This window comes from Triticum urartu, chromosome 4 (genome assembly GCF_003073215.2).
Source record: "Triticum urartu cultivar G1812 chromosome 4, Tu2.1, whole genome shotgun sequence".
Lineage (NCBI taxonomy): Eukaryota > Viridiplantae > Streptophyta > Magnoliopsida > Poales > Poaceae > Triticum > Triticum urartu.
This window is the reverse complement of record NC_053025.1, coordinates 63,921,009-63,945,622: the sequence shown is the minus strand read 5'-3', so window position 1 is coordinate 63,945,622 and position 24,614 is coordinate 63,921,009. Positions and strand designations below refer to the sequence as shown.

The 24,614-nt window shown below is 43.1% G+C and overlaps 1 protein-coding gene across 1 annotated transcript; it reads left to right on the top strand.

The window, feature by feature from the left end:
• The first annotated feature begins 18,608 nt into the window (after positions 1–18,608).
• Positions 18,609–22,004, top strand: LOC125553554 (nucleolar protein dao-5-like). The gene is made up of 4 exons (XM_048717325.1): positions 18,609–19,169; positions 20,591–20,890; positions 21,000–21,091; positions 21,244–22,004. Exons 1-4 carry the CDS (start codon positions 18,693–18,695, stop codon positions 21,779–21,781), a joined length of 1,407 nt encoding a protein of 468 aa, XP_048573282.1. The 5' UTR covers positions 18,609–18,692; the 3' UTR covers positions 21,782–22,004.
• Positions 22,005–24,614: the final 2,610 nt, after the last annotated feature.

The following is a 24,614-nucleotide window of genomic DNA, read 5'->3' as shown; positions in this document are numbered from 1 at the left end:
GAAATTGTCAAGAATGATATAACACCACCTCAAAATATATGAAGAACAATTGCAATTCGCAATGCAAGATGAAGAATGCTTGAGCTCCTCCAATAAGAATCTTGGCGAACACCTCGAGAAGGAATAAAATCCTTGATGAACCACCATGAAGAAACTCTCGAAGAACTCCGGATGGATAAAAAGATGGTCACAAAAGAAAGGAGCTTTGCGATGAAATAACCGAGGAAATCTTGGAACTCCGGAAAAGAAAAGATGAATCACTTAGAGCCAAGGAATTGATATCATGAACAAACTCCGGAAGAAGAAATTAATCACTTGGATGGAACAAGAATAAGAATTATATCAAGCTTACCCTTCATCAACTTGAATTGATGAGAAGCAACAGATTTGGCATGGCACTTATTCTTCTTGCAAGGATTAAGGAGAGATATAGCGCAAACTCAATGGACCACCGGTACGATTTTGGAAAGAAATGAATGAATTAATATGATAACAAGGAAAAGGAATGTTGAACGAACCATCATAAGAATTGAAAACGATTGAAGAAAAGTGAACGAATCACCGGGAAGAATTTAGAAAATGAACGAAGATACTTGAGGGAGTTCAGATGCAAAAGAACAAAGAGATCATGAACTGATTACAGGATATTTGAACGATGCACCAGCCAGTAGAATTGGGGAAAGAGAGCTGAATGTTGAGAACGAATAAATCTTTTGAAATGATGGCCTTTGGATGATCAAGAAACGAAAACAACTCATGAAATGATCCGGATGGGTATGAAAAGAATTTCTCATGATCAGAACAATTATGAGGATGGCATGAAGCTAGAACCATGAATCTTCAAGATAATGGACAAGATTTAAGAGAAACTCTTCTTCAGTTTTCAAATCCGAGAATGACGACAAGAGACACCACCATGAATTGTTGAGATACTCCGGGAGAATGAAAACAAAGAGGTTGAGCGAACAATGAAAAATAATCTATCTTGGAAAACGTCTAACTGATGAAATTCATTCTTACGTCAAACTTCGAAAAGAATTTGGGAATAGCTCCGGGAAAATTAGAAGAGTCAGGTAAGATCCTGGGAAAAGACATGTGGGTTAGGGCCCACTCAAAAGATACATTGTTGAACGATTTAAAAGAGAGATTGCGCCGGTTGAATTAAATGGCTTGAAAGAGATAACAACCTCGAGATAGCTTGAACGGATTAGGAATGGAAACGCGAATCTTCCTAGATATCTTCAACACTCCAGATATGAACTGGGAGAGGTGAATAAATAAGAGAGGCTTGGATAAGAAATTCACATGGGAAAATATGTGAAACAAAAAGAAGAGATATGATCAACACCAAATCTTGAAATTAATCCACTGGAGAAGAAAACGAGTGAAGAATGACTAACTTGAAGCTCCCTTAGCATCTTCATAAGAAACACCGGGTAAAACATTAAGGGAAAAGAATGAAGAGACTTCACTCAATAAAATGGATACTTGATTAAGAAATCTGAGTCGTTGAAAAAAAAAAGGGGGGGGGGGGGGGGAAAAACAAAGACAACTTGGGACGGGTGAAACAAACACCATTGAGAAAACTTAGAATTGATCATGCGAATGTTGAAATGATTTAATTCATAACTAATTAACCGTAGCTCGGATTTAAATAAACTTTATATGCAGATGGGGTAGAAAAATGCCTAGTTTAACATGGTGCACTCATCTTGCATGTTTAACAACTCTAAAATATGGTTTAGGGCAGAACAGTGCCAAATTCATAATACGCATATGGGGATTTTTCGGAATTGTTGTTTGTTATTTCTGGCCTCATTTAAACTTGCCTAAATAGTTAGTTTACTTATGCCTCACCTCTTGCCATGTTAACCTACATTTAATATTGTTGAGTACCTAACTGGGACTGAACTAAATAATCGAATGTGGTGTTTTGTCAACATGCATCTTGTTACATGTTGAGCTCCACTTAACTTGCAGTTTTGTTTGTGCACTTTGCCATGCCATGCATATTTAAACCGGACATGCATCATCATTGGTTGTGCATCATGCCATGTTTATGCTTCTGTGTTTACCATGTTGCTTGCTTCTTTCCGGTTTGCTTCTCTCGTTAGCTTCAGTTTCGTTCCAGAGTTGTGAGGTTTCGTTCAACTACGTCCGTTTGTCTTCTTCATGGACTCGTTCTTCTTCCTTGCGGGATCTCATGCAAGATGATCATTACCCTCGATATCACTTCTATATTTTCTTGCTAGTTGTTCATTCTACCGCTATGTCATGTTACCTACCATTTGTTTATCATGCCTCCCATATTTGCCATGTCAAGCCTCTAACCCACCTTCCTAGCAAACCGTTGTTTGGCTATAAGTTACCGCTTTTGCTCAGCCCCTCTTATAGTGATGCTAGTTGCAGGTGCCTTGCAGGTTGTTCCATGTTAGAACATGGATATGTTGGGATATCCCATTATCTCTTATTTAATTAATGCATCTATATACTTGGCAAAGGGTGGAAGGCTTGGCCTTTTGTGAAGGAAATATGCCCTAGAGGCAATAATAAAGTTATTATTTATTTCCTTATATCATGATAAATGTTTATTATTCATGCTAGAATTGTATTAACCGGAAACATAATACTTGTGTGAATACATAAACAAACTAAACGTCACTAGTATGCCTCTACTTGACTAGCTCGTTAATCGAAGATGGTTATGTTTCCTAACCATAGACATGAGTTGTCATTTGATTAACGGGATCACATCATTAGGAGAATGATGTGATTGACATGACCCATTCCATTAGCTTAGCACCTGATCGTTTACTATGTTGCTATTGCTTTCTTCATAACTTATACATGCTCCTGTGACTATGAGATTATGCAACTCCCGTTTACCGGAGGAACACTTTGTGTGCTACCAAACGTCACAACGTAACTGGGTGATTATAAAGGTACTCTACAGGTGTCTCCAAAGGTACATGTTGGGTTGGCGTATTTCGAGATTAGCATTTGTCACTCCGATTGTCGGAGAGGTATCTCTGGGCCCTCTCGGTAATGCACATCACTTAAGCCTTGCAAGCAATGCAACTAATGAGTTAGCTGCGAGATGATGTATTATGGAACGAGTAAAGAGACTTGCCGGTAATGAGATTGAACTAGGTATTGAGATACCGACGATCGAATCTCGGGCAAGTAACATACCAATGACAAAGGGAACAACGTATGTTGTTATGCGGTCTGACCGATAAAGATCATCGTAGAATATGTAGGATCCAATATGAGAATTCAGGTTCCGCTATTGGTTATTGACCGGAGACGTGTCTCGGTCATGTCTACATTGTTCTCGAACCCGTAGGGTCCGCACGCTTAACGTTATGATGACAGTTTCATTATGAGTTTATATATTTTGATGTACCGAAGGTTGTTCGGAGTCCCGGATGTGATCACGGACATGACGAGGAGTCTCGAAATGGTCGAGACATATAGATCGATATATTGGACGGCTATATTCGGAGACCGGAAGTGTTTCGGGTGATTTCAGAGAAAACCGGAGTGCCGGAAGGGTTACCGGAACCCCCCGGGGAAGTATTGGGCCTTAGTGGGCCTGAGGGGAGAGAGAAGGCAGCAGCCTAGGAGGTGGCGCGCCCCCTCCCATGAGGAGTCCGAATTGGACTAGGGGAGGGGGGCGCGGCCCCTCTTTCCCTCTCCCTCTCCCTCTCTTTCCTTCCCCCTTCTGTCTTCCTAGTTGGACTAAGAAAGGGGAGTCCTACTCCTACTAGGAGGAGGACTCCCCCCTCCTTGGCGCGCCCCAAGGGCCGGCTGGCCTCCCCCTTGCTCCTTTATATACGGGGGCAGGGGGCACCTCTAGACACACAAGTTGATCTTCGTGATCGTTCTCTTAGCCGTGTGCGGTGCCCCCCTCCACCATAATCCTCGATAATATTGTAGCGGTGCTTAGGCGAAGCCCTGCGACGGTAGAACATCAAGATCTTCACCACGCCGTCGTGCTGACGGAACTCTTCCCCGACACTGGAGTCCGGGGATTGTCATCGAGCTGAACGTGTGCTAGAACTCGAAGGTGCCGTAGTTTCGGTGCTTGATCGGTCGGGCCATGAAGACGTACGACTACATCAACCGCGTTGTCATAATGCTTCCGCTTTCGGTCTACGAGGGTACGTGGACAACACTCTCCCCTCTCGTTGCTATGCATCACCATGATCTTGCGTGTGCGTAGGAATTTTTTTGAGATTACTACGTTCCCCAACAGTGGCATCCGAGCCTAGGTTTTATGTGTTGATGTTATATGCACGAGTAGAAGACAAGTGAGTTGTGGGCGATATAAGTCATACTGCTTACCAGCATGTCATACTTTGGTTCAACGGTATTGTTGGATGAAGCGGCCCGGACCGACATTACGCGTACGCTTACGCGAGACTGGTTCTACCGACGTGCTTTGCACACAGGTGGCTGGCGGGTGTCAGTTTCTCCAACTTTAGTTGAACCGAGTGTGGCTATGCTCGGTCCTTGCGAAGGTTAAAAAAGCACCAACTTGACAAACTATCATTGTGGTTTTGATGCGTAGGTAAGAACGGTTCTTGCTAAGCCCGTAGCAGCCACGTAAAACTTGCAACAACAAAGTAGAGGATGTCTAACTTGTTTTTGCAGGGCATGTTGTGATGTGATATGATCAAGACGTGATGAGATATAAGTTGTTGTATAAGATGATCATGTTTTGTTGAAGTTATCGGCAACGGGCAGAAGCCTTATGGCTGTCTCTTTATTGCATAAGATGCAAGCGCCAAATAATTGCTTTACTTTATCGCTATGCGATAGCAATAGTTGCAAGAGCAATAGTTGGCGAGACGACCATGTGACGACACATTGATATAGATCAAGATGATGGAGATCATGGTGTCATGCCGGTAACAATGGAAATCATGACGATGTTTTGGAGATGGAGATCAAAGGCACAAGATGATGATGGCCATATCATATCACATATTTTGATTGCATGTGATGTTTATCTTTTATGCATCTTATCTTGATTTAATTGATGGTAGCATTATAAGATGATCTCTCACTAAATTTCAAGATAAAAGTGTTCTCCCTGAGTATGCACTATTGCCAAAGTTCATCGTGCCCAGACACCACGTGATGATCGGGTGTGATAAGCTCTACGTCCATCTACTACGGGTGCAAGCCAGTTTTGCACACGCAGAATACTCGGGTTAAACTTGACGAGCCTAGCATATGCAGATATGGCCTCAGAACACTGAGACCGAAAGGTCGAGCGTGAATCATATAGTAGATATGATCAACATAGTGATGTTCACCATTGAAAACTACTCCATTTCACGTGATGATCGGTTATGGTTTAGTTGATTTGGATCACGTGATCACTTAGATGATTAGAGGGATGTCTATCTAAGTGGGAGTTCTTAAGTAATATGATTAATTGAACTTTAATTTATCATGAACTTAGTCCTGGTAGTATTAGCATATCTATGTTGTAGATCAATAGCTCGCGATGTTGCTCCCCATTTAATTTTTATATGTTCCTAGAGAAAACTAAGTTGAAAAATGATTAGTAGCAATGATGCGGATTGGATCCATGATCTGAGGATTATCCTCATTGCTGCACAGAAGAATTATGTCCTTGATGCACCGCTAGGTGACAAACCTATTGCAGGAGCAGATGCAGACGTTATGAACGTTTGGCTAGCTCAATATGATGACTACTTGATAGTTTAGTGCACCATGCTTAACAGCTTAGAATCGGGATTTCAAAAACGTTTTGAATGTCATGGACCATATGAGATGTTCCAGGAGTTGAAATTAATATTTCAAGCAAATACCCGAGTTGAGAGATATGAAGTCTCCAACAAGTTCTATAGCTAAAAGGTGGAGGAGAATAGCTCAAGCAGTGAGCATGTGCTCAGATTATCTGGGTACTACAATCGCTTGAATCAAGTGGGAGTTAATCTTCCAGATAAAATAGTGATTGACAAAATTCTCTAGTCACCATCACCAAGTTAGTAGAACTTCGTGATGAACTATAATATGCAAGGGATAACAGAAACGATTCCCAAGCTCTTCGCGATGATGAAATCGACGAAGGTAGAAATCAAGAAAAGCATCAAGTGTTGATGGTAAACAAAACCACTAGTTTCAAGTAAAGGGACAAAGGGAGAAAGGGGAACTTCAAGAAGAACGGCAAGCAAGTTGCTGCTCAAGTGAAAAACCCAAGTCTGGATCTAAGCCTGAAACTGAGTGCTTCTACTGCAAAGGGATTGGTCACTGGAAGCGGAACTACCCCAAGTAATTGGCGGATAAGAACGATGGCAAAGTGAACATAGGTATATTTGATATACATGTTATTTATGTGTACTTTAGTAGTGTTTATAGCAACCCCTCAGTATTTGATACTAGTTCAATTGCTAAGAGTAGTAACTCGAAACGGGAGTTGCAGAATGAACAGAGACTAGTTAAGGGTGAAGTGACGATGTGTGTTGGAAGTGGTTCCAAGATTGATATGATCATCATCGCACACTCCCTATACTTTCGGGATTAGTGTTGAACCTAAATAAGTGTTATTTGGTGTTTGCGTTGAGCATGAATATGATTTGATCATGTTTATTGCAATACGGTTATTCATTTAAGTAAGAGAATAAATTGTTGTTCTGTTTACATATATGGTTACACACCCAATGAAAATGGTTCGTTAGATCTCGATCGTAGTGATACACATATTCATAATATTAAAACCAAAAGATGCAAAGTTAATAATGATAGTGCAACTTATTTGTGGCACTGCCGTTTAGGTCATATTGGTGTAAAGCGCATGAAGAAACTCCATGCTGATGGACTTTTGGAATCACTTGATTATGAGTCAGTTGATGCTTGCGAACCATGCCTCATGGGCAAGATTACTAAGACTCCGTTCTCCGGAACAATGCAGCAAGCAACAGATTTGTTGGAAATCATGCATACTGATGTATATGGTCCGATGAATATTGAAGCTCGTGGCAGGTATCATTATTTTCTGATCTTCACAGATGATTTGAGCAGATATGAGTATATCTACTTGATGAAACACAAGTCTGAAATATTTGAAAAGTTCAAAGAATTTCAGAGTGAAGTGGAGAATCATCGTAACAAAAAAAAAAGTTTCTACGGTATGATCGCAAAGTAAAATATTTGAGTTACGAGTTTGGCCTTCAGTTAAAACAATGTGAAATAGTTTCACTACTCACGCCACCTGGAACACCACAGTGTAATGGTGTGTCCGAACGTCGTAATCGTACTTTACTTGATATGGTGCGATCTATGATGTCTCTTACAGTTTTACCACTATCGTTTTGGGGTTATGCATTAGAGACTGCTACATTCACGTTAAAAAGGGCACCATCTAAATTCGTTGAGGCGACACCGTATGAACTGTGGTTTGGCGAGAAACCTAAGCTGTCGTTTCTTAAAGTTTGGGACTGCGATGCTTATGTGAAAAAGTTTGAACTTGATAAGCTCGAACCCAAATCGGAGAAGTAAATCTTCATAGGATACCCAAAAGAAAATGTTGGGTACACCTTCTATCACAGATCCGAAGGCAAGATATTCATTGCTGAGAATGGATCCTTTCTAGAGAAGGAGTTTCTCTTGAAAGAAGTGAGTGGGAGGAAAGTAGAACTTGATGAGGTAACTGTACCTGCTCCCTTATCGGAAAGTAGTTCATCACAGAAATCTGTTTCTGTGACTACTACACCAATTAGTGAGGAAGCTAATGATGATGATCATGTAACTTCAGATCAAGTTACTACCGAACCTCGTAGGTAAACCAGAGTGAGATCCTCACCAGAGTGGTACGGTAATCCTATTCTGGAAGTCATGTTACTAGACCATGACGAACTTGCGAACTATGAGGAAGCGATGATGAGCCCAGATTCCGCGAAATGGTTTGAGGCCATGAAATCTGAGATGAGATCCATGTATGAGAACAAAGTATGGACTTTGATTGACTTGCCCAATGATCGACGAGTCATTGAGATTAAATGGATCTTCAAGAGGAAGACGGACACTGAGAGTAGTGTTACTATCTACAAAGCTAGAATTATCGCAAAAGGTTTTCGACAAGTTCAAGGTGTTGACTACAATGAGAGTTTCTCACTTGTATCTATGCTTAAGTCTGTCCGAATCATGTTAGCAATTGCCGCATTTTATGAAATCTGGCAAATGGATAAACAAAACTGCATTCCTTAATGGATTTATTAAGGAAGAGTTGTATATGATGCAACTAGAAGGGTTTGTCAATCCTAAAGGTACTAACAAAATACGCAAGCTCCAGCGATCCATCTATGGACTGGTGCAAGCATCTCAAAGTTGGAATATATGCTTTGATAAGTTAATCAAAGCATATAGTTTTATACAGACTTGCGGTGAAGCCTGTATTTACAAGAAAGTGAGTGGGAGCACTACATCATTTCTGATAAGTATATGTGTATGATATATTGTTGATCGGAAATAATGTAGAATTATTCTGCAAAGCATAAAGGAGTGTTTGAAAGGAGTTTTTCAAAGAAAGACCTCGGTGAAGCTGCTTACATATTGAGCATCAAGATCTATAGAGATAGATCAAGACGCTTGATAAGTTTTCAATGAGTACATACCTTGACAAGTTTTTGAAGTAGTTCAAAATGGAACAGTCAAAGAAAGAGTTCTTGCCTGTGTTACAAGGTGTGAAATTGAGTAAGACTCAAAGCCTGACCACGGCAGAAGATAGAGAGAGAATGAAAGTCATTCCCTATGCCTCAGCCATAGGTTCTATAAAGTATGCCATGCTGTGTACCAGACCTATTGTATACCCTGCCCTGAGTTTGGCACGGGAGTACAATAGCGATCTAGGAGTAGATCACTGGATATTGGTCAAAATTATCCTTAGTGGAATAAGGATATGTTTCTCGATTATGGAGGTGACAAAAGGTTCATCATAAAGGGTTACGTCGATGCAAGTTTTGACACTAATCCAGATGACTCTAAGTCTCTATCTGGATACATATTGAAAGTGGGAGCAATTAGCTAGAGTAGCTCTGTACAAAGCATTGTTGACATAGAAATTTGCAAAATACGTACTGATCTGAATATGGCAGACCTATTGACTAAACTTCTCTCACAAGCAAAACATGATCACACCTTAGTACTCTTTGGGTGTTAATCACATAGCGATGTGAACTAGATTATTGACTCTAGTAAACTCTTTGGGTGTTGGTCACATGTCGATGTGAACTATGGGTGTTAATCACATGGTGATGTGAACTATTAGAATCATTACTGTGTAATCTAGATTATTGACTCTAGTGCAAGTGGGAGACTGAAGGAAATATGCCCTAGAGGCAATAATAAAGTTATTATTTATTTCCTTATATCATGATAAATGTTTATTATTCATGCTAGAATTGTATTAACCGGAAACATAATACTTGTGTGAATACATAGACAAACTAAACGTCACTAGTATGCCTCTACTTGACTAGCTCGTTAATCGAAGATGGTTATGTTTCCTAACCATATACATGTGTTATCATTTGATTAAAGGGATTACATCATTAGGAGAATGATGTGATTGACATGACCCATTCCATTAGCTTAGCACCCGATCGTTTAGTATGTTGCTATTGCTTTCTTCATAACTTATACATGTTCCTGTGACTATGAGATTATGCAACTCCCGTTTACCGGAGGAACACTTTGTGTGCAACCAAACGTCACAACGTAACTGGGTGATTACAAAGGTACTCTACAGGTGTCTCCAAAGGTACATGTTGGGTTGGCGTATTTCGAGATTAGGATTTGTCACTCTGATTGTCGGAGAGGTATCTCTGGGCCCTCTCGATAATGCACATCACTTAAGCCTTGCAAGTAATGCAACTAATGAGTTAGTTGCGAGACGATGTATTACGGAACGAGTAAAGAGACTTGCCGGTAACGAGATTGAACTAGGTCTTGAGATACCGATGATCGAATCTCGGGCAAGTAACATACCAATGACAAAGGGAACAACGTATGTTGTTATGCGGTCTGACCGATAAAGATCTTCGTAGAATATGTAGGAGCTAATATGAGCATCCAGGTTCCGCTATTGGTTATTGACCGGAGACGTGTCTCGGTCATGTCTACATTGTTCTCGAACCTGTAGGGTCCGCACGCTTAACGTTACGATGACAGTTTCATTATGAGTTTATATATTTTGATGTACCTAAGGTTGTTCGGAGTCCCGGATGTGATCACGGACATGACGAGGAGTCTCGAAATGGTCGAGACATAAAGATTGATATATTGGACGGCTATATTCGGAGACCGGAAGTGTTTCGGGTGATTTCGGAGAAAACCGGAGTGCCGGAAGGGTTACCGGAACCCCCCGGGGAAGTATTGAGCCTTAGTGGGCCTGAGGGGAGAGAGAGGGCAGCAGCCCAGGAGGTGGCGCGCCCCCTCCCATGAGGAGTCCGAATTGGACTAGGGGACGTGGGCGCGGCCCCTCTTTCCCTCTCCCTCTCCCTCTCTTTCCTTCCCCCTTCTCTCTTCCTAGTTGGACTAAGAAAGGGGAGTCCTACTCCTACTAGGAGGAGGACTCCCCCCTCCTTGGCGCGCCCCAAGGGTCGGCCGGCCTCCCCCTTGCTCCTTTATATACGGGGGCAGGGGGGCACCTCTAGACACACAAGTTGATCTTCGTGATTGTTCTCTTAGCCGTGTGCGGTGCCCCCCTCCACCATAATCCTCGATAATATTGTAGCGGTGCTTAGGCGCAGCCCTGCGACGGTAGAACATCAAGATCGTCACCACGCTGTCGTGCTGACGGAACTCTTCCCCGACACTTTGCTGGATCGAAGTCCGGGGATTGTCATCGAGCTGAACATGTGCTAGAACTCGGAGGTGCCGTAGTTTCGGTGCTTGATCAGTCGGGCCGTGAAGACGTACGACTACATCAACCGCGTTGTCATAACGCTTCCGCTTTCGGTCTACGAGGGTACGTGGACAACACTCTCCCCTCTCGTTGTTATGCATCACCATGATCTTGCGTGTGCGTAGGAATTTTTTTGAAATTACTACGTTCCCCAACATTTTGCTCGGTGTTTTGTTCCACTCTTGTCGCCCTAGTTTCTGTCATACCGGTGTTATGTTCCTTGATTTTGCATTCCTGACGCGGTTGGGGTTATGGGACCCCCTTGATAGTTCGCTTTGAATAGAACTCCTCCAGCAAGGCCCAACCTTGGTTTTAACATTTGCCTAATAACAACCTAGACTTTTTCCTAGGGAGTTATAAACCCGAGGATCATCTTTATTTAACCCCCCCGGGCCAGTGTTCCTCTGAGTGCTGGTCCAACCTGGGCGATGTCCGGCGCCCCCTGGGCAACCAGGGTCTCAGCCAACCTGACGTCTTGCCCATCCGGTGTGCCCTGAGAACGAGATACGTGCGACTCCTATCGGAATTTGTTGGCACATCCGGCGGTCTTGCTGGTCTTGTTTTACCATTATCAAAATGTCTTGTAACCGGGATTCCGAGACTGATCGGGCCTTTCCGGGAGAAGGAATATCCTTCATTGATCGTGAGAGCTTGTGATGGGCTAAGTTGGGACACCTGTCCACGAGGGTGGGGCGCAACCTACCCCCTGGGCGCGCCCCCCTGCCTCGTGAGCCCCGTGACGCTCCACCGACCTCAACCATGACTCCATATATTCACTTCCGGGGAGAAAAAAACCAGGGAGAAGGATTCATCGCGTTTTACGATATGGAGCCGCCGCCAAGCCCTAAACTCTCTCGGGAGGGCTGATCTGGAGTCCGTTCGGGGCTTCGGAGAGGGGAATCCGTCGCCAGCGTCATCATCAACCTTCATCCATCACCAATTTCATGATGCTCACCGCCGTGCGTGAGTAATTCCATCATAGGCTTGCTGGACGGTGATGGGTTGGATGAGATTTATCATGTAATCGAGTTAGTTTTGTTAGGGTTTGATCCCTAGTATCCACTATGTTCTGAGATTGATGTTGCTATGACTTTGCTATGCTTAATGCTTGTCACTAGGGCCCGAGTGCCATGATTTCAGATCTGGACCTATTATGTTTTCATCAATATATGAGAGTTCTTGATCCTATCTTGCAAGTCTATAGTCACCTATTATGTGTTATGATCCGTTAACCCCGAAGTGATAATAATCGGGATACTTACCGGTGATGACCGTAGTTTGAGGAGTTCATGTATTCACTATGTGTTAATGCTTTGTTCCGGTACTCTATTAAAAGGAGGCCTTAATATCCCTTAGTTTCCAATAGGACCCCGCTGCCACGGGAGGGTAGGACAAAAGATGTCATGCAAGTTCTTTTCCATAAGCACATATGACTATATTCGGAATACATGCCTACATTACATTGATGAACTGGAGCTAGTTCTATGTCACCCTAGGTTATGACTGTTACATGATGAACATGATGAACCGCATCCGGCATAATTCTCCATCATCGATCCATTGCCTACGAGCTTTCCATATATTGTTCTTTGCTTATTTACTTTTCTGCTGCCACTGTTATCATCACTATAAAACACCAAAAATATTACTTTTTCTATCATTACCTTTTACCACCGTTACCACTACTATCATATTACTTTGCTACTAAACACTTTGCTGCAGATATTAAGTTTCCAGGTGTGGTTGAATTGACAACTCAGCTGCTAATACTTGAGAATATTATTTGGCTCCCCTTGTGTCGAATCAATAAATTTGGGTTGAATACTCTACCCTCGAAAACGGTTGCGATCCCCTATACATGTGGGTTATCACTGAGTCCTCGTGGCTCACAGATTACTACACCAACAGTTGCAGGTACAGGTAATGCGATGATCATGACGCGAGATCAATGTTTATTGTTTTGGAGTTCTTGTTCCGCTTCTTCCTCGTTCGAGGGATAGGTTCCTGGTCGGCAGCCTGGGCTAGCAGGGTGGATGTCGTTCGAGCTTCTGTTTGTGTTTCATCCGTAGTCGGATGTTGATCTTATGTATTGATGTATTCTTGAGGCATTTGTATGCCTTGTATGTATCCCCATCTATTATGTAATGTTGATGTAATGATATCCACCTTGCAAAAGCGTGTCAATATGCGGTTCTATCCTTGGTGGGACCTCCGCGTCTCTTTGGGATAGTGTCGCATATTGGGCGTGACAACTTATACCTTGAATTTTTTTAGTGGGGGATCATCTTATAATGCTACCGCCGTACTAAGAAAAATAAGATGCATAAAAGATAAACATCACATGTAATCAAAATATGTGACATGATATGGCCATCATCATCTTGTGCCTTTGATCTTCATCTCCAAAGCACCGTCATGATCTCCATCGTCACTGGCTTGAAACCTTGATCTTCATCATAGCGTCGTGGTCGTCTCGCCAACTATTGCTTCTACAACTATCGCTAACACATAGTGATAAAGTAAAACAATTACATGGCGTTTACATTTCATACAATAAAGAGACAACCATAAGGCTTCTGCCGGTTGCCAGTAACTTTTACAAAACATGATCATCTCATACAATAACGTATATCACATCATGTCTTGACCATATCACATCACAACATGCCCAGCAAAAACAAGTTAGACGTCCTCTACTTTGTTGTTGCAAGTTTTACGTGGCTGTTACGGTCTTCTAGCAAGAACCGTTCTTACCTGCGCATCAAAAACCACAAGGGTGATTTATCAAGTTTGCTATTTTAACCTTCAACAAGGACCGGCCACAGTCAAATTCGATTCAACTAAAATTGGAGAAATAGACACCCGCCAACCACCTTTATGCAAAACTAGTTGCATGCCTGTCGGTGGAACCGGTCTCATGAACGTGGTCATGTAAGGTTGGTCCGGGCCGCTTCATCCAACAATACCGCTGAATCAAAATAAGACATTGGTGGTAAGCAATATGACGATCACTACCCACAAATCTTTGTGTTCTACTCGTGCATATCATGTACGCATAGACCTGGCTCGGATGCCACTGTTGGGGCACATAGCATACAATTTAAAAAAAATCCTATGCTCAAACAAGATCTATCTAGGATATGCATAGAAACAAGAGGGGGAGAGTGTGTCCATGTACCCTCGTAGACCGAAAGCAGAAGCGTTTGATAACGCGGTTGATGTAGTCGAACTTATTCTTGTTCCGACCGATCAAGCACCGAACGTACGACACCTCCGAGTTCTGCACACGTTCAGCTCGATGACGTCCCTCGAACTCTTGATCCAGCAAAGTGTCGAGGGAGAGTTCCATTAGCACGACGGCGTGGTGACGGTGATGTTGAAGTGATCTGCGCAGGGCTTCGCCTAAGCACTACGAAGATATGACCGAAGGTGTAATCTGTGGAGGGAGGCGCCGCACACGGCTAACAGATGTTGTAGTGTGTTCTAGGCACCTCCCCCTCATATATATAGGTGGGGAGAGAGGGAGAAGCCAAGGGGGGCACCCCAAGTAGGCCGAATACTACTTGGGGTTCCTCCCCAATTCGGCCCCCCCTTTCCTTATTCTTCGGAGGGGAAAGGAAAGAGGGGGGGAGGGAAGGAAGGGGGAAGCCGAATCCTCCCCTTTCCTTCTCCCTTCCCCTTTTTCATTCTCCTCCTATTTCGGCCTACATGGGGGGCATGCTAGGCCCATTAGGCCCATATAGTTGCTCGGGGGGGGGGGGGGGGGGCCGGAAACCACTCCCGCTGGCCCGATATGTACCCGGTACCCCCGGAACACTTCCGGTGTCCGAATACCATCATCCTATATATCAATCTTTACCTCTCGACCATTTCGAGACTCCTCGTCATGTTCGTGGTCTCATTCGGGACTCCGAACAACATTCAGTCACCAAATCACATAACTCATATAATACAAAATCATCATCGAACGTTAAGCGTGCGAACCCTACGGGTTCGAGAACTATGTAGACATGGTCGAGACACCTCTCCGGTCAATAACCAACAACGGAAACTGGATGCTCATATTGGTTCCTACATATTCTACGAAGATCTTTATCGGTCGTACCGTAATGACAACATACGTTATTCCCTTTGTCATCGATATGTTACTTGCCCGAGATTCGATCGTCGGTATCTACATACCTAGTTCAATCTCTTTACCGGCAAGTCTCTTTACTCGTTTTGTAATACATCATCCCGCAACTAACTCATTAATCACATTGCTTGCAAGGCTTATTATGATGTGCATTACCGATAGGGCCCAGAGATACCTCTCCGATACTCGGAGTGACAAATCCCAATCTCGATCTATGCCAACCCAACAAACACCTTCGGAGATACCTGTAGAGCATATTTGTAATCACCCAGTTACGTTGTGATGTTTGATAGCACACAAGGCATTCCTCCGGTATCTGGGAGTTGCGTAATCTCATAGTCAAAGGAATATGTATATGACATAAAGAAAGCGATAGCAATAAAACTAAACAATCAATATGCTAAGCTAACATATGGGTCTTGTCCATCACATCATTCTCCTAGTTATGTGATCCCGTTCATCAAATGACAACACATGTCTATGGTTAGGAAACTTAACCATCTTTGATTAACGAGCTAGTCTAGTAGAGGCTTACTAGGGAGATGGTGTTTTGTCTATGTATCCACACATGTATCAAGTTTCTGGTTAATACAATTCTAGCATGAATAATAAACATTTATCATGATATAAGGAAATATAAAATAACAACTTTATTATTCCCTCTAGGGCATATTTCCTTCAGGGCGGAATGGAGGCTGCCCCTCCTTGCATGCTAGGTGACTTACGTGCAGCTCCCTCAAGATGGAAGCATATATAGCTCATGCCAAGCCCTCTCCCTCATTGATCACCCACTTCCATCCAAGGGCTAGAAGGTGGATCATATTCTCTGAATAACTTCCTTATCTTCTCCTGAAAGAAGGAAACAAACCATGGATGAATCAAAGTTAAAACGAGAAATTTATAGCACTTTCCGTGACCCAATCGCACAAGCACCGGTACAATGACACGTGATCGTACCGATGGTCGGCTATCCTTCTAGTCTCGCGCAATGTTTCATATTTTGACCGCCCATTCTTCACTCCGACTTCGATTGAGGTGATCTTGAGCTCATTGGATTCATATCGACGGGACACACAATATCTAAGTATTAGATCTTCAATTTGTGCATATTGTGGGGAATTCATGTGTCAAAATCTCCATTGGCCTTGCATCTAGTGTTAGTAACTTAGATGAATCCCAACATGGCTCTATCCATTAGGTCCATGGGAGATCCAAAGTACCTTTGCATAAAGTAGAACGACGAAAAACTAAGAAAACCTAAAAAAACCATAACCACTATGTAGTGCTCATGATTAAAAGGTACGAAATCGGGTAAATCTACAAAACAAACATAAAAAGGGCTCAATAGAACATGATATGAGGAATTTTAGTGTCAGGATATGCAACAAATGAGCCACAAAACATGATGCACTCTGGACACATCAAGCGACCAACAGATATTTCGAAGCTGTTTTTTGGAGCACTTGAAGGCCAAGCTACTCCACTCTTGGAACCTTTTCTTAGTATACTCCATCTATCTTTGCTCCATCCTCCAATTTTTAGTAAGAGGGAGATTATACATTTTCTTGAAGAGTTGATTAAAGATCTATTAGGGACTTCATTCAAGTGACTTTACTCTTCTTATTACTCTTGGAGGGTGTGCGCCTCTCCTAGGGAGTTTGGAGGTCATTAAGATCCTTCAAGGTGTGAAGGAATCAAGAGTATGTACAAGGCCCTAGTGATCACCTTCTTCATAAAGATCATCCCCGACTGAGGCTTAGACCTCCACGGTATCAATCCGTGGTGAGATAGGTGGACAAATGCTTAGTGAGCTCTTTGTGGGTGACCTTACCTCGGCCTTGGTGACCTTAGGACTTGCCCAAGCCTTCACCAACAAGTAGTACTGCGTCGATAATCCGAACCTTGGGAAGACGCCATCGTGTTTGTTGTGTTTGAAATCTCTTTTCTTACACCTACTTCATTGCAAGTTTTGCTTCCGCACTTTATTTTGTTGTAAACGTGCATGTGTAGTCTCCCCCTGGACAACCTGGTAGAGAACACCCCTCTTCACCATAACTCGACCATACGCCCGTGTTTGTGATTTTGTGGCACAAGATTGGGACCTTTTGTTGCATAGGTTGAATTTTGATTCAAGTTCATATTGTCTAGCATCAGTATAAAAACATCTTCAACTAATCTTGACTTGCTTCTTGAATTAGGTCGAAGCATGCGTTATAGACATTTTAATTTATTACGGTTGCATGCATGTAATATTTTGTGTTAGAGAAATGTTAGTTTATTATTGTTGCACATATGTAATATTTCTGTTGCATATATTTGGGTTTTGCATAGTTTTCCATTTGATCTTTTGTGTTTAGTTTGTGCGCGGCCTCTGATTTCGTGTTGAATTTTGTCGGAGCCGCCAACTTTGAATAACTTTGGTTTATGATGACCATACATGTCTACAGTTTCTTGAAGAGTTAGTGTGAGAGAGATCTTAAAGTTTTTTGAAGAATTAATGAAATATCTATTGGGGAGTTCATTCAAGTGACGTTACTCTTCTTGTTACTCGTGGAGGGTGTCTGCCTCTCCTAGATAGTTAGGAGTCATTGAGAGCCTTCAAGGTGTGAAGGAATCAAGAGTCCATACAAGGCCCTAGTGTTCACCTTTTTCGGGAAGAGCATTCTTGGGTGAGGCTTTGACCTCTGAGGTATTAAGCCATGGTGAGTGGGTGACCTTACCTAGGCCTTGGTGGACTTAGGACTTGTCCGAACCTTTATTGATAAGTAGAATTGCGCCAATAATCTGAACCTCGCAAAGACATCATCGCGTTTGCTATGTTTGCCTTACTCCTACTTTCTTACAAGTTTCAGTTCTGCACTTTATTTTGGTGTAAACATGCATGTGTAGGCTCCCCTGGACAACCTGGTAGAGAACACTCCTCTTTTTTTTTTGAGGCACTAGAAGAACACCCCTCTTCACCATAACCTCGACCCTACACCCATGTTTGTGATTTTGTTGCGCAAGTTTGGTATCTTTTGTTGGATAGGTTGACTTTTGATGGAAGTTCTTACTGTGTAGCACCAATATAATTTCAGCTAATCTTGATTCGTCGTTGAATCTTGTCGACACATGTATTGTAGACATTTTAATTTCTTACTGTTGCATGCATGTAATCTTTCATGTTAAGAGAAATGTTACTCTCTCGGTCCCATAATATAAGAGCGTTTTTTACACTAGTATAGTGTCAAAACGCTCTTATATTTTGGGACAGAGGGAGTAGATTGTTACTGTTGCATATATGTTATATTTCTATTGCATATATTTGGGTTTCATTGCATAGTTTTTTATTCGATCTTTTGTGTTTAGCTTGTGCGCGGCCTCTGATTTCTTGTTGAATTTTGCAGGAGCCGCCAAGTGATCGCCGGCTTCGAATAACTTTGATTAATGTAACCATACCTGTCACTCTGTCAGTTGCTGATAACGCTAGCTAGCCCACTTGCTAGACAAACATCGCTACAAATACTGCCGGCAGGTCACTAGCTCCGGCCGGCGACCACCGAGGTCTACTCAAGTTACCAAGCTACCCATCATCTACCTCGAAGAAACGAGAGCCACCGTACGCAGCAAATTTCCATGGAGAAACCCAAGAGATCAAACCAGCCATCACACAGACGATTGGAGTCGCTGGACGTCAAGAGGTCGTCTTCCTCGCTCAACATGTCCACGTCTTCCCTCAGGAGCATCAACGAGGAGGACAGGGGGCCTGCCGCCGCCCATTCCGGCAGGAGGCCCACCGTCGTGAGGTTTGCTCCCACCCCTACACCTCCGCGGCCGTCGTCGTCGTCGGGGACGAGGAGGGGTTCGCATTTGGCGCCAGCGCCACAGCAGGCGCCCAAGGGGAGGCCGGCAACTGCTGCAACTGCACGCCCGGCTTCGCCTTCCGGACCGAAGCCGGTCAGGTCGTCGCCTGTGGAGTCTGCACCGAAGGCGACGAGGAGGAGCTGGGGGTGCACGGGGAGCCCCGGCGATCAGAAGGAGAGGGAGACCGGTGATGTGATCGGCCGGGAAAGGAGCAAGGGGACGGCGGCGACGCTGGTGCGGAGTTCCTCGGTGAGTTCGTCGGTGTCAATGGCAGGCACCCCCGTTAAATCTTTTGTCATTGTTTAACTTATATTTTTACAAAAATCTATTCCACCATGTCAGGGAGAAAATCTTGTCCACCTCTGTCCTCTTTCTTCCAGAGAAAGGAAAATTTCTGTTAGTGTCACAACATGAGAGTTTTGAGAATATTCTAAGAACTTAGAAGGCACTACTGTCTATTGTCCTGTAAAATCTCCCGTTTTGTACAAACACAATACTATCATTTTCCCTGATGCATTGCGCCAGAAATCTGAGAGTGTGCAAGTTTTCTCCACTTCTCCATCTCTGTGCAATTCCACTGAAAATGCAGAGAGTTGAGTCACATAATTGCAGTTTCATGGAGCAAGCACAACACTCGTCACAGTCATCAGCTATCAGTTCACTTATGACAAGTTATACTCATTTGCACCTTTAGTACCTACATACAGTACTTTCCTTGTTGCCAGAGTTGTAAAAATGATGTCCTAGGTGAGATTGTCTGTACTACATCTGTTCCAAAACAGAAGACATTCCAAAAAGTGCGCAGTTTAAAAAAATTGAGTTGGAGCTTTTTTTTCATTTGATGAGGTGAAAATAACATCATCATAACTGCTCTAACGTCTTTTCCATAATATCGTAGTTTTATTACATTTTGTCGATTTTGTGCAAAATGTAGTAGAACCAAACTTGTATATTTGAGATTGTGCAAACTTTAAAACACCGTCTATTTAGAAATGGAGGGGTTGCACTTCGATAATTTTCTTTCATCAGTGATAACTTCTGAAATACTCCAATAATATTATTGGTAATTTCACATCAACTACTCCCTTTCTCCATGACAAGGTGGCACTGGTTGGTCTGCGGTGAGTGGTGACGCATGTAACTTTTCTTGAGATGGACATCGCAACTATTTTTCCTAACCACGGCGGTCACTACTCTTCTAATGGCAAGTTGTTATGATTACTATAATCGAGTGATTCACCTTTTGTTGATTGAGAGCTCGTCTTTGAGTGAAACTTAAACTGAATTAGGTGCACCTAATAAGATTCATGGTCGTGTGCCAAATCTCTGCCTTTTCATATGGTCGTTTGGCTACAACCGCCAATTTGTCTCTTATTTGCTTCACTCGTGAGTGAAACATCTTTTGCAATTTGCATGCGGCTGTCAGAAAACAGAGCGAATCAAGTTGAGGAAAAAGTTCAAAAAAAGAAAACAGAGTGAATATGAGGGTAGTAACTCTTCCGTGTAAAATGCCGGAAAACATTGCAATATTCTTCTAAACTTGCATAGATTTTTTGAATTGAATAGCTCTTTGTTCTACTAGTGAGACATGATCATGTTAAAAACCGACGATTGCTAAGTACATTGTTGATCACAGTGACAGCTGAAATAGCATTTTGATGTACACTCAGGTTCCAAGAAGCAGAAAACCGGTAGAGGAGAAACCACTGCAGAAAAGGGAGAGCAAGACCAATATCATCTCCAGGACTAAGCAAAGACCCACTCCATCTCCGAAACCGGATATTCTCCACAAGCCCGGCGCGCAGAGAAGCCCCAGCATTGCAGCCAAGACGAGCGAGAAGCGACCACCCACTCCCGGCGGTGCATCGCCGGACGACATGGTCAAGGTTTCTCCTCCCCGCTCGACATCGGCGACGACGATGGGCGCCTCTTGGGAGTCGCTTCCACCGGCCCTCCAGACTCTCGGATCGGTACATTTCGTTCAGAAACATATGTCTGGATGCGTCAGGATTGTGCTGTTTTAAGTTGCAAAGTTTTGATTTTTTTTTTTCAAAAATGATATTTGTACATGATGTGTAGGGAGTCATGAGTTATAGGGATGCTGCAGAGATGGCTGCTGTGGAGGCCATGCAGGAAGCTTCTGCTGCAGAGATTGTGCTCAGATGTCTCAGGTGAGCTCCTCTTCATTCTTCAGGACATGTACTAGATTTCAAAATATTTCAGTATGCACCAAAATTAATGATTTTTTCAAAAATTCGGTGAAATTGCACTGAAAGTGAAAACCATAATATGACAACGAACTGACCAGGTTTGCTTTACACAGTGCCTTCGCGGATTTGGCCGCCACCGCCGGCAAGCAGTCGCCGCAGCAGACCGTCGACGAGTTCCTGGCGCTCCAAGCCGCGATCGCCCGCTCCACCGCCGCCCTCGGCAACCAGCAACGGAGTGGCCACGCCGGCGAGTGGATGCACGCGGCGGTCACCGCCGACCTGGCGCCTTTCTCCCTCTACACCGCCCCCTCGTCGTCCAGGCAGCGCGGCACCGAGTCGCCTGCCGTCTCCGCCTCGCCAAGGACGGTGGCCGCCGCGGAGGAGGCCGCCACCTGGCTGGAGACCGCGGCGAGGGAGCTCGGGGAGGAGATGTGCGCGTGGTTCGTCGGGCACGTGGACCGGCTGCTCGAAGCCGACGTGGCCGGGACGCTGGGGCAGCTCAAGAGGGTCAACGACTGGCTGGACGACGTCGGGCCGCGGACGGACGCCGTCGAGCGGCTGAAGCAGAAGATCTTCGGGTACCTGCTGGATCACGTCGAGTCGGCGGTGGTCGCGTTAAACGGCGGCGTTGCTACCAACCGAAGAAAATAGACGTGTGTATATGCTGTGCCGGAGCAAAGCTAAAATGTACGCAAATGATAATGCCACACATATGGTATTAAGTAACACGGCCCTAACGTTTTTAGGCCCTCAACTATGTTATCGGTGCCATATTTTTGTAAAGCAAGGCACGTACATGCAGATTGCAATTGAACTTTTTTAGCACCGGGCACACAACATAGAAGATCTGGCATCGTCCAGTCCAGACTCACATACATATAAACCAGTAATATAGGAGCCGAGCTTATCTAACCACCAACGTTTCGGGTTGTGTCTTTGCGTGAGAAAGGACAACAACTAGCTTAGTTTATTGGCCCCAGAAATATGGCATCAGAGCAAGTTGATGCATCGATGTCCAGAGTTTTTAGTTCGGCACTGGCTGGGCAACATAGGGCCAGGGCCGGCCTAACATCATGGAGGCCCTAGTGCGATTGAGGCACAATGAACATTAGCATATTAGCATATATACTTTCAATAATATATATCATACTCCCTCCGTCCAGAAATACTTGTCATCAAAATGAATCAAAGGGGATGTATCTAGATGTATTTTAGTTTTAGATACACCCCTTTTTGTCCAGTTTGATGACAAGTTTTTTCGGACGGAGGAAGTACATCATGAAAAATATAAAGGCATTAACATAAAAACATAATTTTAGCTAGCAAATAAACATAATTTTCAAATGAACATTACTACTATGGATGATCTATTGTTATGGTGATTAGTGTCGTGGTCTCTAAAGATAATTTTTGGTTATGGATGGTCTCTTGTTATGATGCATAATTTCAGATTTTTTTTATTCTGTTCCAATTTTAAGTTGGATAAATAATTGGATAGACAAAAGATGAAAATTACTCTTGCCATGGATTGGATAGACAAAAGATGAAAATTACTCTTGACATGGATTGGATAGACAAAAGATCAATTCCTTGTCCCTATAGCTACTTCGATTGATGATGAAAATTACATTCTTTATTTGACATGAAAATTACTCTGGCCATGGATACTAGATGACGGATAATTTACATTCTTCATTTTATGATTTAGATGATGCATGGCCAGAGTAATGCTGGAAGTGGCATGAAAATTACTCGATGCTAAATGATGCATATTTTTAGATTTTCAATGTTGTTCCAATTTTAAGTTGGATAAATAATTGGATAAACAAATGATGAACTCAATAGTAGTTGGATAAACAATTTCGACCCAATGTCCAGCATTACAAAAGTTGCCGCATCTAATATTACAACTTCTAGTTGGCTAAGGCCTGCATGACGCAATCATATAGTTTACGATCACAGTCTAAAACATTAGGAAGATTTCCTGCCCGTTCTAGGCCATCCTTGTACATGTGAGGGATCTTGTAGTCGTTGCCTCCACCTCTCTTCATGACCTCAATTAAGCAGCCTTGTAGTGTTAGGAAAATTATGTTTATCTTATTAGCATCATAGGCATCATATTCATGCTGCACATTGTTGATTAGCTCATCTAAATTGTTAGACACCAGCGTATCCGACATGGACTGTAGTGAAGAAAATAGGCCAATGTCTAGGCAATTCATATCGGGTGAGTTCAAGGGCTGTTGCATGAGGCGAATATCAAGCCCGATTTGGGCAACATCATTAAGGAAACCTGGGTCATTACTTGGGACATGTGAGGGCGCATTGTCTAATTGGATCCATATGGTCTCACCTGCGAGCTCTTGAGGCCAAACTGCTTGAATAGCTGGTAGTACCTTTTCAATCAAAAATTGCCTTGACGTTTATCTCTTTACTAAGATTGTTTTAGTGATTAGTGTCCCTCTTGGACGATAATCACTTTTCCTTGGCGCTGGCTCCTACAAACAACAACCCAAATCAAGTTAGATTAAGTACTGATGTGCATAATGAATAAAAGAATTAAAGGTTGAAATTCACCTTTTTGATAAAGGGCCAAATGCCTATCTTCCCATCAAAAATGCAAATACCTTCTGCATTGTATCTAGGCCTGGCGATAGCAACCAAAAACATGATTTTGCCAATGGAGTTCTTATTTTGCACAGTCCTATGTGGGTCTTCTTCTGATGGAAGCTTGTAGAATTTCATGGTCTTCTGAGTAGTGTTAAACCACTTTTCATCTATATGGATTATGTTTCGCATATCCCTGAACGTGGGTCTATTTTGCAAACTTTGCTGGTCAAACATAAAGAGACAAAACTGCAGCCTGGCCTTTTTGTTTGCTTCCTTCAAATATGGTTTGAGTGAGCTTGAATGCCTGTCGAGCAAGCCATCCGTAAACACCCTATGTAGTGTGCTTTTCTTCACACCCAAAGCTCTTGCGAGGCTGCGTATAGTTCTCCTTTGACTCCAAGGAATCTCAGCAACCATATTGAGGTCAACTACAATCCTTTTATGCCCACTGTTTTTCGGCTTCCTCGATCTTACATCAACGGGTACGCCTTGTCGAAGACACTCCTTCGATCTCCTCCAAACACGCCTAACCTTGTGCACTGAAACATGGAACATGTTTGCAACTTCTCTAGTTGTGGTCTTCTTTAATTTCTGATTGCCACTTCTTGCTAGCAATTCTTCATAAATACCAGCCCTTTGCAAATCTGTTAAATTCTTGTATTTGTCTTCATCATAAACTTGCTCATTATCTTGTTCCTCTTGCTCGACATGCATGTCTTCTTCTGGTGTTGAATCATACATGGCTTCATCTAGTTCTGAATCATCAAGCTCTTCTTCCTCAAACCGAATTTCTATGTCGCTTGCATACACACCGTAGTCCTCCTGGTCAACTTCAAGGTTATGTAGAGCTTCAATCATTGCTTGCACTTCCTCT